Source organism: Callorhinus ursinus, unplaced genomic scaffold (genome assembly GCF_003265705.2).
Source record: "Callorhinus ursinus isolate GAN/ISIS: 27379988/994484 unplaced genomic scaffold, GSC_fseal_2.0 scaffold8, whole genome shotgun sequence".
NCBI lineage: Eukaryota > Metazoa > Chordata > Mammalia > Carnivora > Otariidae > Callorhinus > Callorhinus ursinus.
Genome location: NW_027397070.1, coordinates 69,065,791 through 69,079,008, shown reverse-complemented (window position 1 = coordinate 69,079,008; position 13,218 = coordinate 69,065,791). Strand labels below are relative to the sequence as shown.

Below are 13,218 nucleotides of genomic sequence, written 5' to 3'. Positions count from 1 at the left end.
TTCAATCTACCCCCCCTCCCACCCCGTGTAGGAGCTCGCTCTCCAGCTGGGGAGATCGGCGTAGGCACCCAAACAAATACGTCAGATAACACTGGAGAGGCGTTAGAGCAGTGAAGAAAATAAAACCGGGGAATGGGATTGAGAGATGGGGGTGGGGGTTGTGGCCAGGCTGATCAACAGAAGCCCAAATGAGGGCAGGAAGCCATGTGGACCAGAGACCTACAAGCCCCAGGGAATGGTTTTTATAGGCCAGCCCCTTTTATCCCTTCCTCCCACCTGCAGCTAAAACCCCACCTCCTCCAGGAAGCCTGCCTGGCTGCTGCCGGTGCCCTAGGCTCTGGCTGGCTGCACAGGCTGCAGAGGCCTCTACAGATCAGCCCATCTGGCAAGGATCTTCAGGTTGCGCCCCTGGGTGTTCTCAGAGACACCTGGAGGTGGGTCCGGTGGGAGACAAAACGTGAATGGGGGCGACCACCAGACCAGATTGACGAGGGTATTCAAACCCCAGCTCAGTCCCTATTTGCTAAAGTGGCCTTAGGCAGGGGACTTTGCCTCTCTGAGCCTCAGTTTCCTCATCTGCCAAAGGAGGCTAGTGCCACCTCCCCCACAAGGGCTTTACGGGGATTAACTGAGACCCCCAGCCTGAGCCGGCTTCCTTCTCTGCTTCCCCTCATTGTGAACCGGGGAAGGGGAGGGAAGAGAGGGCTGGCAGGGTGCGGTCGGAGGCAGAGGCGGGGCAGTGTGCGGGAGGGGCTCTCCTGGGGCCCTCCCAGGCAGGCCCAAGCTCCAGTGTGCAAGCTGCCTGAGCTGAGGCGGGGCCGCCCCCACCCCGCCCTGCCCCTCCTCCGCCTCCCCAGCCATCTGCAGCGTTCGCAGCAGCCGAGCCAGGGCGGGTGGCGAACATTCTGGCACTGTCTGAACAGGACCAGTGTCTGGGGAGGAAATGTGGAAGAGCCCTGCATGTACACTCCGTCCACATTCCACCGTGACTGTTGTCCCCTTGGAGCCCGGGGAGGGCAGGGACATTAGGCAGGTTGGGGGTTAGCAGGCTGGGCTCCACTCCTCCGTGCGGCCTGAATGGGCAGGATCCAGGAGAGCGGGAGTGGAGATCACAGAGCCTGCCCCCACTCATGATGGGGAGACCAAGTCCCCAAACAAAGACCCCAGTCCCCCAGAGAGCCTAAAACAGGGACTCAGAGAGCCCACACCAAACTGCCACCTCTCCTTTTGTCCCGACCCTCTGAGCGCAGAGGCAAAAGGGCATCCCTGATTGTCCTGGGGGTTTGGAAAGCTCCCTGAACCTCCCTTCCCCTACGTGTTATCCAAAAATGTCCCCGGGGCCCGAGGCAGAGGAGGGGGGCTTTGCCTAGAAACCAAAGCCTCCAGTGGCTCTTGGCTCTCCCCGTCTCCTTTACTTTCCTGTCTCCTGTGGATTGTTTTTCTTGCTTCCCTTGCCGCCAGCTCCTTCTCTCAGCGCTGTCCTGTGCCTGAACGTAGCAACCTACTCCCCTAATTAACTGAGTGGAGTAGAAACTGCGAAGTATATGACATATAAAATACAAGACTGACGGTGGTGACGGTTGCACAACAATGGGAGTGTGCTTCATGCCACTGAACTGTGCACTTAAAGGCAGTTACAATGGTAAAATATTATGTTATGTGTCCTTTACCACAGTGAAAAAATATATAAAGTATTCATTGGCAGCATTTTTAATCTGCCATGTGCTTGGGAATGATATAAACATGTGTAAACTATGAGCCCATAGGTCCTGAGGGAGGACAGGAGTAAAGTGCATATGCTTTGTAACCTCTCTTTCCAACACGCAGGATCCTTTCTGCCCGGCTCGCCCTCCCCCCACCCCCCGGGACGTTTTCCTGGGTTCATAGGCTAGCTGCTACTGAGCGGGCTGGGCTGGCAGATTAGTCCCAGGGAGCTCTGATGTCCTCAGAACTGAGGCTGATTCTTGCTGAGGTTCCAGCCTGGCTTGGGCCATCAGAATCACCCTGTCCCAATGTCTCAGGGGGGAGAGTGAGGGGTTCATCCCACACACTGATTTCTCAGGGCCAGGACTGGGCGAGCGTGGGACTCTGCTGGGGGCAGGGAAGGAGGTGCTCCACCTGGAGGTTCCCGGAGCAACACTGACGCTCCAGAAGCTACGTCTCCCTTCTGAGAGCTCAGGAAGTAAGGAAGCTCTTCCCCCATCACTTGGCTACCCTGGCCCCCAGGTGTCTGGATTCCGCTGAGAAGGAAGGCGGGAGAGGTACCTGCGGTGACCCAAGGAGGCACTGAGGTTGGGCTGGAGGTGCGGTAAAGTAAGGGCCCGGAGAGAGGTAGCTTAGCTTGGCCGAGTCAAGCCTTTCGTTCCCCGCCCCCCCCTCGCCGCCCCCACTCCCGCAGGTTCTACATTTATTTGTAAACTGTGAACTCCAGGAGCTCAGGAATTTGGCTTCGTTCCCTGAGGCGTTCCCAGGCCTAGAGCAGGGCTGGTATACAGTAGGTGTCCAATAAATGTTGGGAACTGAGTGAACGAACGGATGAATGGGTTGGACAGGTCAGTTCCTAAGGTTTCCCGGCTTTAAGGGCCCATTCACTCTTTCCCTCCGCGTTCCCCTCGTGCATTCGTTCCTCATTCATTCGTTCCTCCCGCACGCACGCCAGGCACTCATTCATTCATGCGCTCCGCCATTCATGCTCGCACGCGTTCATTCATTCCCTGCCCCGCCGCCATTCCTTCCCCCGCTCCAGCGCCCCCCGCGGCACCCCTGCGCCGGGTGTCCGGCCCCGCGCCCCCCGAGTGCGCCCCGGCCCGGCGCGGCGGGGGGGAGCCGCTGAATCAGCCGCGGCTGCGCGGGGCCCGGGCTGGCGGGGAGCCGGGCTGGGGGCGGGGGGCGGGCGCTCCCTGCGGGAAGCCGGGGGGTGGGGGAGCCCCGGCCGCGCCGGCTCCCGGCGCGCTCGGCCTCGGTGGGGAGGGCGGCGGGACCCGAGCGCGGCGGCGGCGGCGGCGGCGAGCGGCACGGCTGCCCCGAGGCCATGTGGACGGGCGGCCGCCGGCCGGGCCGGCTCCGCCGGGCGGTGAGTACCTGCGAGCGGGGAGGGCGCGGCGCGGGCACCGGCGGGGGGGCGGGGCGGGCGCCACCCACGCCCGGGGCGGGCTCTGCTCCGCACCCCCGCTCCGGCCGGAGGGGGGGTGGGGGGGGAGGCGGCTGTCCAGCCTCCTCTCCGCTGCCCGCGGCGCCCCCTCCGGTGCCGGGGCGCCAGGGCCCCGCCGCGGAGGTTTCGCTGGCCCCGGGAAGGGGGTGGGGGTGGGGGTGGGGGGCCCGGCTGGTCACTCCTGGGAACCGGGCAGTCTCGGGGCGGGGGCGGGGACTCGGCCTCCGCGCGCCGCTCTGCCCCTCCCCGCCCCCCGCCGGCCCGAGCGCCTGGGTCCGGTTTGCCGGCGATCGCCCCCCAGACCCGCGCGTCCCTGCGGCGGGCCGAGGGTGGGGCGGGGGCCCGGGGCGAGGCCAGGGGACAGGTGGCCGGGTGCCGGCAGGCCTCGTCCTGCCCTGCGTCAGGGGGCAGGGCCAGACCCGGCTCGGGGAGGCCGCCCCAAAGGCCGAGTGGCCGGAAGGAGGCTGGACCCCGGGCCCGTTCACCGAGCGTTTGCAGCGCGTGGGCGCGCGCCAGCCCGAGACCCTCCGTCTCGTTCAGGACCTGCAAGGCAGGTGCTGACATTCCCCTCAGTTACAAGCGAGGAAACTGAGGCCCAGGGCCGCTCAGCTGGCGCTCCCACCCTCCCGAACCCCGGCGCGTTGGATGGGAATTTCTGCCCTAGCGCTTCCGCTTCCTGCCTGATTTAGAGGTGTTTCCTTCCTCGTCTGTGCCCCACCCCATCCCCAGTGTGGTTCCTCTGGGGCAGGAACAGCGTGGGCGACCTCCTGGAGTCTCCTGAGGAGCGGGATGGGAGCGAGTAGGCACCCAGAAGTGAGTGGGGGTGGCCGAATGAGGAGCAACTGCAAATGGGTCCTGCAGGGCCTCGGGCGCCCGCTGTGCACAGCAGGGGTCAAGGATTTGGGGCTCTGTGGGGCAGGATCTCCCTGGGCCTGGCTCCTTCTGGGGTCCCATGCCCTCCATCTCTAGGGGCCATGGACAGATGGCTTCCCTTCATTGGGCCCCAGTTCCACCACCCACCAATGACAGCAAATACCCTTTCTGTTACCTGGGGTCCGGGGGACGGTGGGAGAAAGCCCCTTGTAAACTGTGGTGTGCTATCCAGCCAGGCCCAGCATGGCCCTGCTGGCTGGGGCAAGTGGCCCATGGAGGCGGCTCTGCCTGGCATCTGTGACGTGCAGGGCGGGGAGGCAGCAGCCAGGGCCCTGGCAGCGTCCCCGAAAACCCTTAATTTTCCCGACTCTAAGTATAATCAGGGCGGCACAGAAAAGCAAGCACAGTGGCAGATGCAGCTTCTTCCCGGCTGCTCAGCACAACGATGTTGGGCGAGGGGCGGCTGTGCTTCGGTGGAGGACCCTCCCGAGCTGCTGGCTCGTATTTATAGCTCTGTGCTCTGCTGATCCTCAGAACCTGGAGCTGTTCACACCTGGAATGCTGAGGGAGGAGGGTGAAGGCTGCCAGGAGCCTGTCTTATGGGATGGACTTTCCATGGGCTAAGGTGGGATGCGAGACATTTCCAGGTCTGGGTGGGAAGTGAGTCACAAGCAGTCTGTTAGATCATCTCCCATTCACTTGCAGGGACTCAGGCACAGAGTCTGGCCCACGATCCTCGCCATTTATTGAACACCTATTGTGTGCCAAGCCCAGGATCAGCAGTTTCAGGCATCATCCCCACAACAGCACTCTGAAGGAGTGCCCCTGCTCCTGTAGGCACTTGATGTCCAGTTTAGCATTGATGTTGAAGAATGAAATGAAATGAAATGAAATGAGAGTAGCCCAGGAATCTGTGTCCTGTTTTGGAGACAGTCCATAAATAGTTTCTCAAATCCCAGGAGGTGAGGTCCGAGGGCTGAGTCAGAGCTGAACAGGTTAGGGTAGTGGAGTGTGAGAGGTGCGGCGTGGGTCCAGAGCTGGGGGTAAGAGAGGAGAGTACCAGGATCGGAGGAGGACATACGTCCTATTGGAGTATGGATGGAAGGATCTAAAATGGATGGACAGATGTCAACAGATGGATAGATGGATAAAGGGGTGGATGGATACAGGAATACATACCAGGATACAGGCCTGAGAAAACGGATGGATACTAAATGGATTAGTCAGTGCTTGGATGCTGGGACAGATGGATGGGTACTCAACTGTCAATAAAATGGTGGGTATAGGAGTAAGCTGATGGATGCAAGAAGAACGGATGGATAGGTACATGAGTGTATGTTAATGAATGCTTGGATACAGGCATGGAAGTGTGGATCAGTGCACAAATGGACACATGTTAACGGACGAATGGCTATAGGGATGGATGGGCTGCAGGCTGGTTGGTTGGATGGGTGGGGCATCTTGATCCCTAGATGCTGGTGTCTTGTTCGCATGACCCCCAGTGCTCCGGTTCCAGGATAGCATAGTGGGGAGGCTGCAGGGCTGGAGAGACGGAGGGGGCCATTAGGCCTCTCCAATTACATGTTGTAGGATGAAGTATCTATGTAGCCTCTTGTAAAGACAGGTGACCAGCAGGGAGTCCTGCAGGGATCTCCGTGCCCAGGGAGACCTCCTGGAAGGTTTGGATAGCTCAAGTGCACACCGCTTCTGAGGAAGAAAGGCTGGGGCAGAATCCAGGGTGCAAACTCCAATGGTACAGAGCATGCGCCTGGACACTGAGGACTCAAGAGAGCTAAGGGCTGTGGCTGCCCTCTAGGATTCGTTTTTGGTTTTTTAAAGATTGATTTATTGATTGATTGATTGATTGATTTGAGAGCGAGAGCAAGTGGAGGGAGGAGAAGAGGAGGGAGAAACTCTCCAAGCAGACTCCTGCTGAGCTCAGAGCCCCACATGAGGCTCAGTCTCACAACCCATGAGGTCAGGACCTGAGCCAAAACCAAGAGTTGGACACTTAACGGCCTGAGCCACCCAGGCGCCCCTGTCCTCTAGAATTCTCAGGCCAGCGGGGAAACATCCAGAAGCAACAAGACAGGGTGGTTAAAAAGTACAAGTATGAGAATTCGCAGACCCTCCACGCCCTCATCCATGAAAGGGCGACCGTAATAGAAACTTCTGCACTGGCATGAGGGAGGCCCCAGGAAGGGGACTGCACTCCTGCCAGTGTTCATTGCAGTCCTTGGCCTAGGGCAAGCCATGGCTGTTGACCAATGACCCCTCCTCAGAACCCAAGTCCTTCTCTGTGAAATGCGGTAGCAAATCCTAGCTCAGAGGGTTACTGTGAGAATAAGTGTGGTGATGTCTGGAACCGTTAGTGGGTGCCCAGCATGCCTTGCCCATCCTGCAGGGTCCCACCATCACCCTATAACCGGGTCTTCCTGCTCCAGCCCAAGAGGCAACAGGAAGTTGTGTCCCTGCTCCCTCCAAGCTCACAGAGGCCAGCTTCACACCCATGAGATCAAGGAAGGGCCAGGCAGTGGTGGAAGGGCTGAGGGGGTGCTGGAGAGGAAATAGGGTGAGTACTTGACCTATGGGGTTCCCCTCCTGGGTCGCAGTGTCAGAGTCATGGGACCTTGGACAAGTCACTTGGCCTCCTTGAGACTGCTTCTTTTAGCATGAAACTGAGTTCACAGCCATCCCACTTCACAGGGCTGGGTGAGGATTTGGGCCATGATGCATGTGCACGATAAGCACGGAGCTTGACACACAGTAGAGACTCAGGAGGTGGGACTGCAGCAGATGAGTCAAGAGGCAGGAGCCGCCAGCTAGGAGCTGTGGAGCCCTTTCAGGAATGGCAGCCCAGGCTGCTGAGAGGTGAGCAGGCCCAGGATGCAGGCTTCGGCAGCCGGCAGCATCCTCTCGGGCCTTGGGCCCAGGCGGCAGGGAGCCCGTGGGTTGTTATGACAACGGGAACTTGTCTGATGCAGCCGGTAACTCTAGGAGAAGCTCAGAGGACCAGCTGGCCAGAGTCCCTAGAACACTCCTGTGACCACACATACACAGGGGATGGGACACATTAGAGCTCTGTGTTTTATGAGTCCTGAGGTCCTACTAGATGCCAGGCTCTGTGATAGAGGCGCCCAGCACCTGTGTTCTCACACCACTTCCCACCACTGTCCTTGAATGGGGCATCCATCTGCATGTGACAGAGAAGGGACATGACTTGTCCACGGTCCTGTTGGGAGTGTTGGAGAGGGATTTGACCTTAGCTCTGCCACCTCCTGCTGGTGATGGTGATGGTGATGGAGATGGTGATGTTGATGTTGAGGAGATGGTGGTGGTGATGTTGATGGTGATGGAGATGTTGATGTTGAGGTGACGGAGATGGTGTTGATGGTGATGGAATTTATGATGGTAATGGAGATGGGGATGGTGAGGGAGATGGTGATGGAACTAGTGATGGGGATGGTGATGTTGGTGGTCGTGATGGAGATGGGGATGGTGATAGAATTTATGATGGTGATGGAGATGGAGATGGTGATGGAGATGGAGATAGTGATGGAGATGGAGATCGTGATGATGGTGGTCATGGTGGAGATGGTGATGGAGATGTGATGGAGATGGTAATGGTGATGGAGCTGGGTTATGGTGATGGTGGTGGTGGTGGTGATGAAAATGATGATGGTGATGAACATGGTGATGGTGATAGAGATGGTGACATGGTGATGGAGATGGTGGGGTGATGGCCATGGAGATGTTGATGGTGATGGAGATGGAGTTGGTGATGGTCATGCTGATGGAGATGGTGATGGTGGTGGTGATGGAGATGGTGGTAGAGATGGATGGTGATGGTGATGGAGATGGAGACAGTGATGTTGACAGAGATGGTGATGGAGATGAAGTTGGTGATGGTGAAAGTGATGGAGATGGTGGTGGTGATGGTGATGGAGATGGTAATGGAGATGGTGGTGGTGAGGGTGGTGGTGGTGATGGAACAGAGTTGGTGATGGAGATGGATGGTGAGGGAGATGGAGTTGGTGATGGAGATGGTGATAATGATGGAGATGGTGATGGTTGATGGATATAGAGTTGGCGATGGTGACGGAGATGAGGATGATGATGGAGATGGAGATGGTGATGGAGACAATGATGGAGATGGGGATGCTGATGGAGATGGACTTGGTGAAGGAGACAGAGTTGGTGAGGGAGATGGATATTGATGGTGATGGTGATCGAGATTGTGATGGAGATGGGGATGGGGATGGAGATGGGGATGGTGTTGGAGATGGGGATGGTGATGGTGATGAAGATGGTGATGGAGAAGTGATGGTGATGGAGGTGGTGATGGAGATGGGATGGTGATGGCAATGGAGTTGGTGATGGTGATGGAGATGGTGTTGGTGATGGTGATGGAGGTGGTGATGGAGATGGTGGTAGTGATGGAGATGGGGATAGAACTGGTGATGGGGATGGTGATGGAGATGTGATGGTGATGGAGATGTGATGGTGATGGAGGTGGTGATGGAGATGGGATGGTGATGGCAATGGAGTTGGTGTTGGAGATGTGATGGAGATGATGGTGGTGGTGATGGAGATGGTAATGGAGTTCGAGATGGCAATGGTGATGGGGATGGAGATGGTTATTGAGTTGGAGTTGGTGATGGTGATGATGATGGAGATGTGATGGAGATAGTGATGGTGATAATGATGGAGATGGAGATGGTGATGGTCATGGAGATGGTCATGGGGCAGGGGCTGGACAGCTGCTGCCAAGGGGGCTATCCAGGTGTCAAGGAGTGGCTATCAGGGGACTGCAAGGCTGGAAGGACGCTTGGCTTTCTAAGAGCCTGATAGCCCTGCTCCCCCATGTTCTCCCTCCCAGTTCTCAGCCCAGAAAGGGTCCACTCCAGAACTACTTCCTGAGCACTTACTATGTGCCTAGGCCTGTGTAGAGAGGGAGGACAGAGAAAAGCTTGCATTCCTGGGGACACAGAGAATAAACAGGTGATTGCACATTGTACCCTTTGTGGTTGGGGGCTGTGCTATGAGAAGAGCAGGGTTGACAAGAGGCTGTTGCAAGGGGACCTGATCTGATCTGGGGGCTGCAAGGGACAGGCTGTTGACTTGGGCCCTGAAGTTAAACGGGAATTAGGTGAGGAGACAAAGGGAAAGAGAGAGGGAGGGAGAGGTGATTCTGGCGGGGGAACAACACATGCAAAGGCCCTGAGACCAGATAGAGTTTAGCATTGTTAGGAACTTGATGGAGGTTCCAGGGGGCCCTTCAGGATAGAGAAGAGACCTTGGTATCTCTAGAGAAGACACTGGGCTGGCAGGGCCTTGCAGGGCATATGATCATGTGACAATGTCTGGTTATCTGGTCTGTGAATTTTAAAGTTCATACTGGTATGTTTGTGGGAAGGACCAAGCTGGACCAGCATAGGGTCAGGGGCCCAGGGAGGGGTAATTGCAGGTATACAGGTGAGACATGGTGGCACCTGGGACCGGCAAGGTGATGTTGGAGATAGAGGGATGTCATCAGGTCTGAGAGAAGCTGAATTGCCAGCTTGGTGACGGAGACAGAGTTGGTGATGGAGATGGATATTGATGGTGACGGTGATCGAGATTGTGATGGAGATGGGGATGGTGGTGGGGGAGGGAGGGGAGAGGAAGAAGGAGGGGTCCAGGCAGCTCCTGTGGAGCTGAGCTCATGGATCTGTTCAGACATTCAGTCACAGATGCTGTGGGGGCATTCAGAGAGGTGTCTAATTGAGTCCAGAAAAGGGAGTCCCTAGCACTTGATATGAGACATCTAGGCACCACCAAGTGGGCAGGGGCCCCAGGTTCACAACTGTGAGTAGGCACTGCCAAGGAGAGTCAAGGCCATGCTCTGAGCAGCACCAGAAGCCCAGGTGGTGGTAGTGACCAGGAGTTGGCCAGCCAAGGGCCTGGGGCTGCCACCCCCCAATGAGACTTCCTTTGACTCATGCAGGTGCATCCCAGGAAGGAGTCCTGCCTCCTATCTTCCTGAGATGCCGGAGGCAGGCACATCTTCCTCCACACAAAGGAGAAAGTGCCTAGGCCTGGCTCTGGCCTTTCCTCTGGGTTAATCTCCTCCATTCTACTCCCCATTTAATTACACCCTGGGGCCCCATGAGCCAAAGGCTCTTCCCTCATTGCATTATCAACCACTATTCCTTGTCTTATCCCCTGTGTATTGTTGAGGAATTGCACACCAGCTGCTAATAACAGAAACTGGAAGTAACTACAGCTCACATAGACAGGGGGTTATTTCTCTCAAGTTAAAGCACCAAAGGCAGATGATTCAGGGCTGATGTGATGACTCAGTAACCATCAGGAACCCAGGTTCCTTTTGTCTTTCTGCTCTTCCATCCTTTGTATATGGGTTCTGCCACAAGTTTGCCTCATGGTGCAATGTAGCTGCAATAGCTCCAACCATCACTTCCATGTTGCAGTTAAGAAGCAGGAGGGTGGGGTGTGGGAGCAAAAGAAGCACATGCAAGCTGTCTGATCCCTTTTAAGGAGCTCTGCCTGCAGTCACACCCAATAACTTCTGTTTATATCTCCTTGACTACTCTTGACTGCAAAGGAGCCTGAGAAATGCAGTCTTTTAGCTGAGTATCTTGCTTCCGGAATAAAATGAGTTCTTTACTAAGGACGAATAGGAGAACAGTAGGCAACCAGCAGTCTCCACCATTCCCTCCCATTTGGCCAGATCAGTGATGTTCTAATTTCCCCTTCTTCAGGCCCTGTGCTCGCCCTGTCGTGGCAGTTGTTACAGCTGTCTCTGTGCTGCCTGTCTCCATCCCCATGCACCCAACACCATACCTGCCAGAGAAGATGAAGAGACATGAGTGGCGTGCTTGAGGCCCCGCCCCACCCCGTACACAGCAGGTGCCCATTCAGTGCAGGCTGCCTCCCCAGACAGACACAGAGCTCAGGACATGACCTTCTCTGTAGCACTTTCTAAGCCCTGAAGCCCAGCTCCCACTTAGTGAGAATCAATTTAGGGGGTGGGAACCCCCCTGCCACGTGCTCTCTGGATCGATGGGCAGGCAGGCATTCAGCTGATCACTCTGGCCAATGAGGGACGGATGGCCCCGAACACCCCCCAAGAGGGTGTGGGGATCCCAGTCCCACGGGAGGAGAGAAGTGGGGGTCCACGAGGTACTTGGAGAGGCTTGACCTTGGACTGACTAAGGAGGATGCTCTCGGGGGCCGACTCCCAGGCATGGAGCCCGGACCCTGGCAGCCCCAGGCAAGATGGCCGCAGCTCCTTCTTGGAGCCCCAGGCCGAAGCCCCTAGGAAGGAAGCATGCAGAGAGGACCCTCAAAGCCGCAAACCAAGTCCCGCTCTGGGCCAGAGCCCCGAGGGCCAGACATGTTGCCCCAGCTGGGCGGCACGGCCGGGCCAGGAAGAGACACAGGCATCGGCCGGCCTGCGGTCCACCCCAGAGCCCCTGACGGCCAGAGGACCCCTTGCCCGGCTGGGCCGCCGACGGGAGGCCAGGCTGCCCTTCTCCAGGTTCCTGGATGAAGTCACTGTGCGAGTGCTCGACCCCAGGACACTGGAGGCCTTCCGGGGGCCCAGAGGCCGCAGCCCGGAGCCCTCCCCAGGGGAGCAAGGCCCAGGCCCTGCCCAGGAGCCCCTCACAGGGGCTGCAGCCCCAGAGAAGACCCTGGCCTTGAACCCTCCGCTGTCCTCAGCTGAGGCTGCCGGCAGAGCGGGGTCAGGCCGGGCCATGGAGACTAGTGGTTCTCGAATAGGCAGCGGCAAGCATGGAGGCCAAGCTGCCTCCCCCCAGAAGCCTCCAAGCCGGGTGAGTCTCAGCCTCCGCCCATCCTCCAGCGGGCAGCTAGGCAGAGGTCTGCTGTGGTCCCCTCCCTCCTCCTTCCATGCGTCCTTTCTCCGTGAGTCCTTGCTGACCCCCTCCGCGTTCCCTCCTCACACCCCTTTGAGCATATCTGTAATAGGCAAGACCTTAAGAACCAAAAGAGTGAATCTCTAAGGTGAAATTTCTGGCTTGGGGCAGTCTGACCCGAGTGCGCATGAGTTTTTGCCTCCATGTTTTACCACAGGATTTCATATGATTATCCCTTTGAATGTTTGAACCTCAGACCCCTCCATGTGAGATAATACGTCACTGTCCTGTCGGGCAGATAGATGGATCTGTGTCCTTCACTAATTCCCCCATTTTATAGAATTGGAAACTGAGGCTCGGAGGGGATGCCACTTGCCCCAGGTCACATGGCGGGGGGGTGGTCTGGGCTAGGACCGAGGTCTTCAAATCTCAAAGCAGGTGTCTTTCTCAGCACCTCTGCCCCCACGCCCCTGGGCACACAGACACCTTGGCCTCACCGATGGGCAGCAAGACGTGAGCCCCACGTAGCTGTCCCAGGGACCTGGGTGTGCAGAGCAGCACCCCCACCTTGGTGCTGACCTCTGTCTCCCAAACCATCTGTGTCCCTTGGGGCCAGGATGGGGCTTTATGGGCTCTTGAGGACATAGCCCCATCCGGACTCCTCCAGGCACAGGACCGAGGTGGGGGCCGCAGGGCCAGGTTGGCGGAGCTCGTGACCAGGACCCTCCCAGGATGGCTTCCCTACAGGGAGAGGTTGTTTTAAAAACAAAAGTCTGGGTGTTGTTCTAACTCGTGATCCCAAGCGCAGTGCACCCCCAGGAGGTTGGTGCCGTCATTATGCTCCCAACGTCCAGAGGAGGAAACTGAGTCTCAGACAGGTCATGGCAGAGGAGCCAGGGTGAGACCCAGGCAGTCGTCACCTCTCCCTCTGCCCCCCTGCTCCTCGCTCGTACCCCCACCGCCCCCCCCCACCTCCCCACCCCGGACCTGCCTCATTCTCCAGGGTGAGCCGGGAGCAACATGGCCAGTAGGCAGCCTTCCCCTGCGGCTGCTGGGGCCAGCTGCGCCGAGCTCAGCCCCGGAGTCCTCAGCTTCGGGTACGCTCGGTGCAAGGATCCACTGCGGGTGACCTGGACAGGCCACCCACCCGCTCTGGGCTTCGGTTTTCCTGGCCATGAAGAAAAGGCAGGAATGATCATGATCCTTCTTTTGCCTTGTCACAGGGAATGTACCCAACAGGTGCTCTCCTCCACAAGGGCCTGGCCCTGTGGGACCCCCGTCTCTCTGCCACTCAGCCCTGCACATGGAGCAGCCCTC

The 13,218-nt window shown here is 57.9% G+C and overlaps 1 protein-coding gene across 4 annotated transcripts in view; it reads left to right on the top strand.

Moving 5' to 3' along the window:
- Window positions 1–2,194: 2,194 nt before the first annotated feature.
- BEGAIN (brain enriched guanylate kinase associated) overlaps window positions 2,195–13,218 on the top strand; it is a 44,559-nt gene continuing 33,535 nt past the window's right edge. For 2 of the 4 annotated variants that reach the window (XM_025870431.2, XM_073895888.1), the window contains exon 1: window positions 2,949–3,073. In XM_025870431.2, coding sequence (XP_025726216.2) covers window positions 3,032–3,073 — 42 coding nt within the window. In that variant the 5' untranslated portion in view covers window positions 2,949–3,031. Of the gene's footprint in view, window positions 2,262–2,948; window positions 3,074–13,218 lie in introns of those variants that run through there. The other 2 variants (XM_073895893.1, XM_073895890.1) reach the window with 2 other exon arrangements.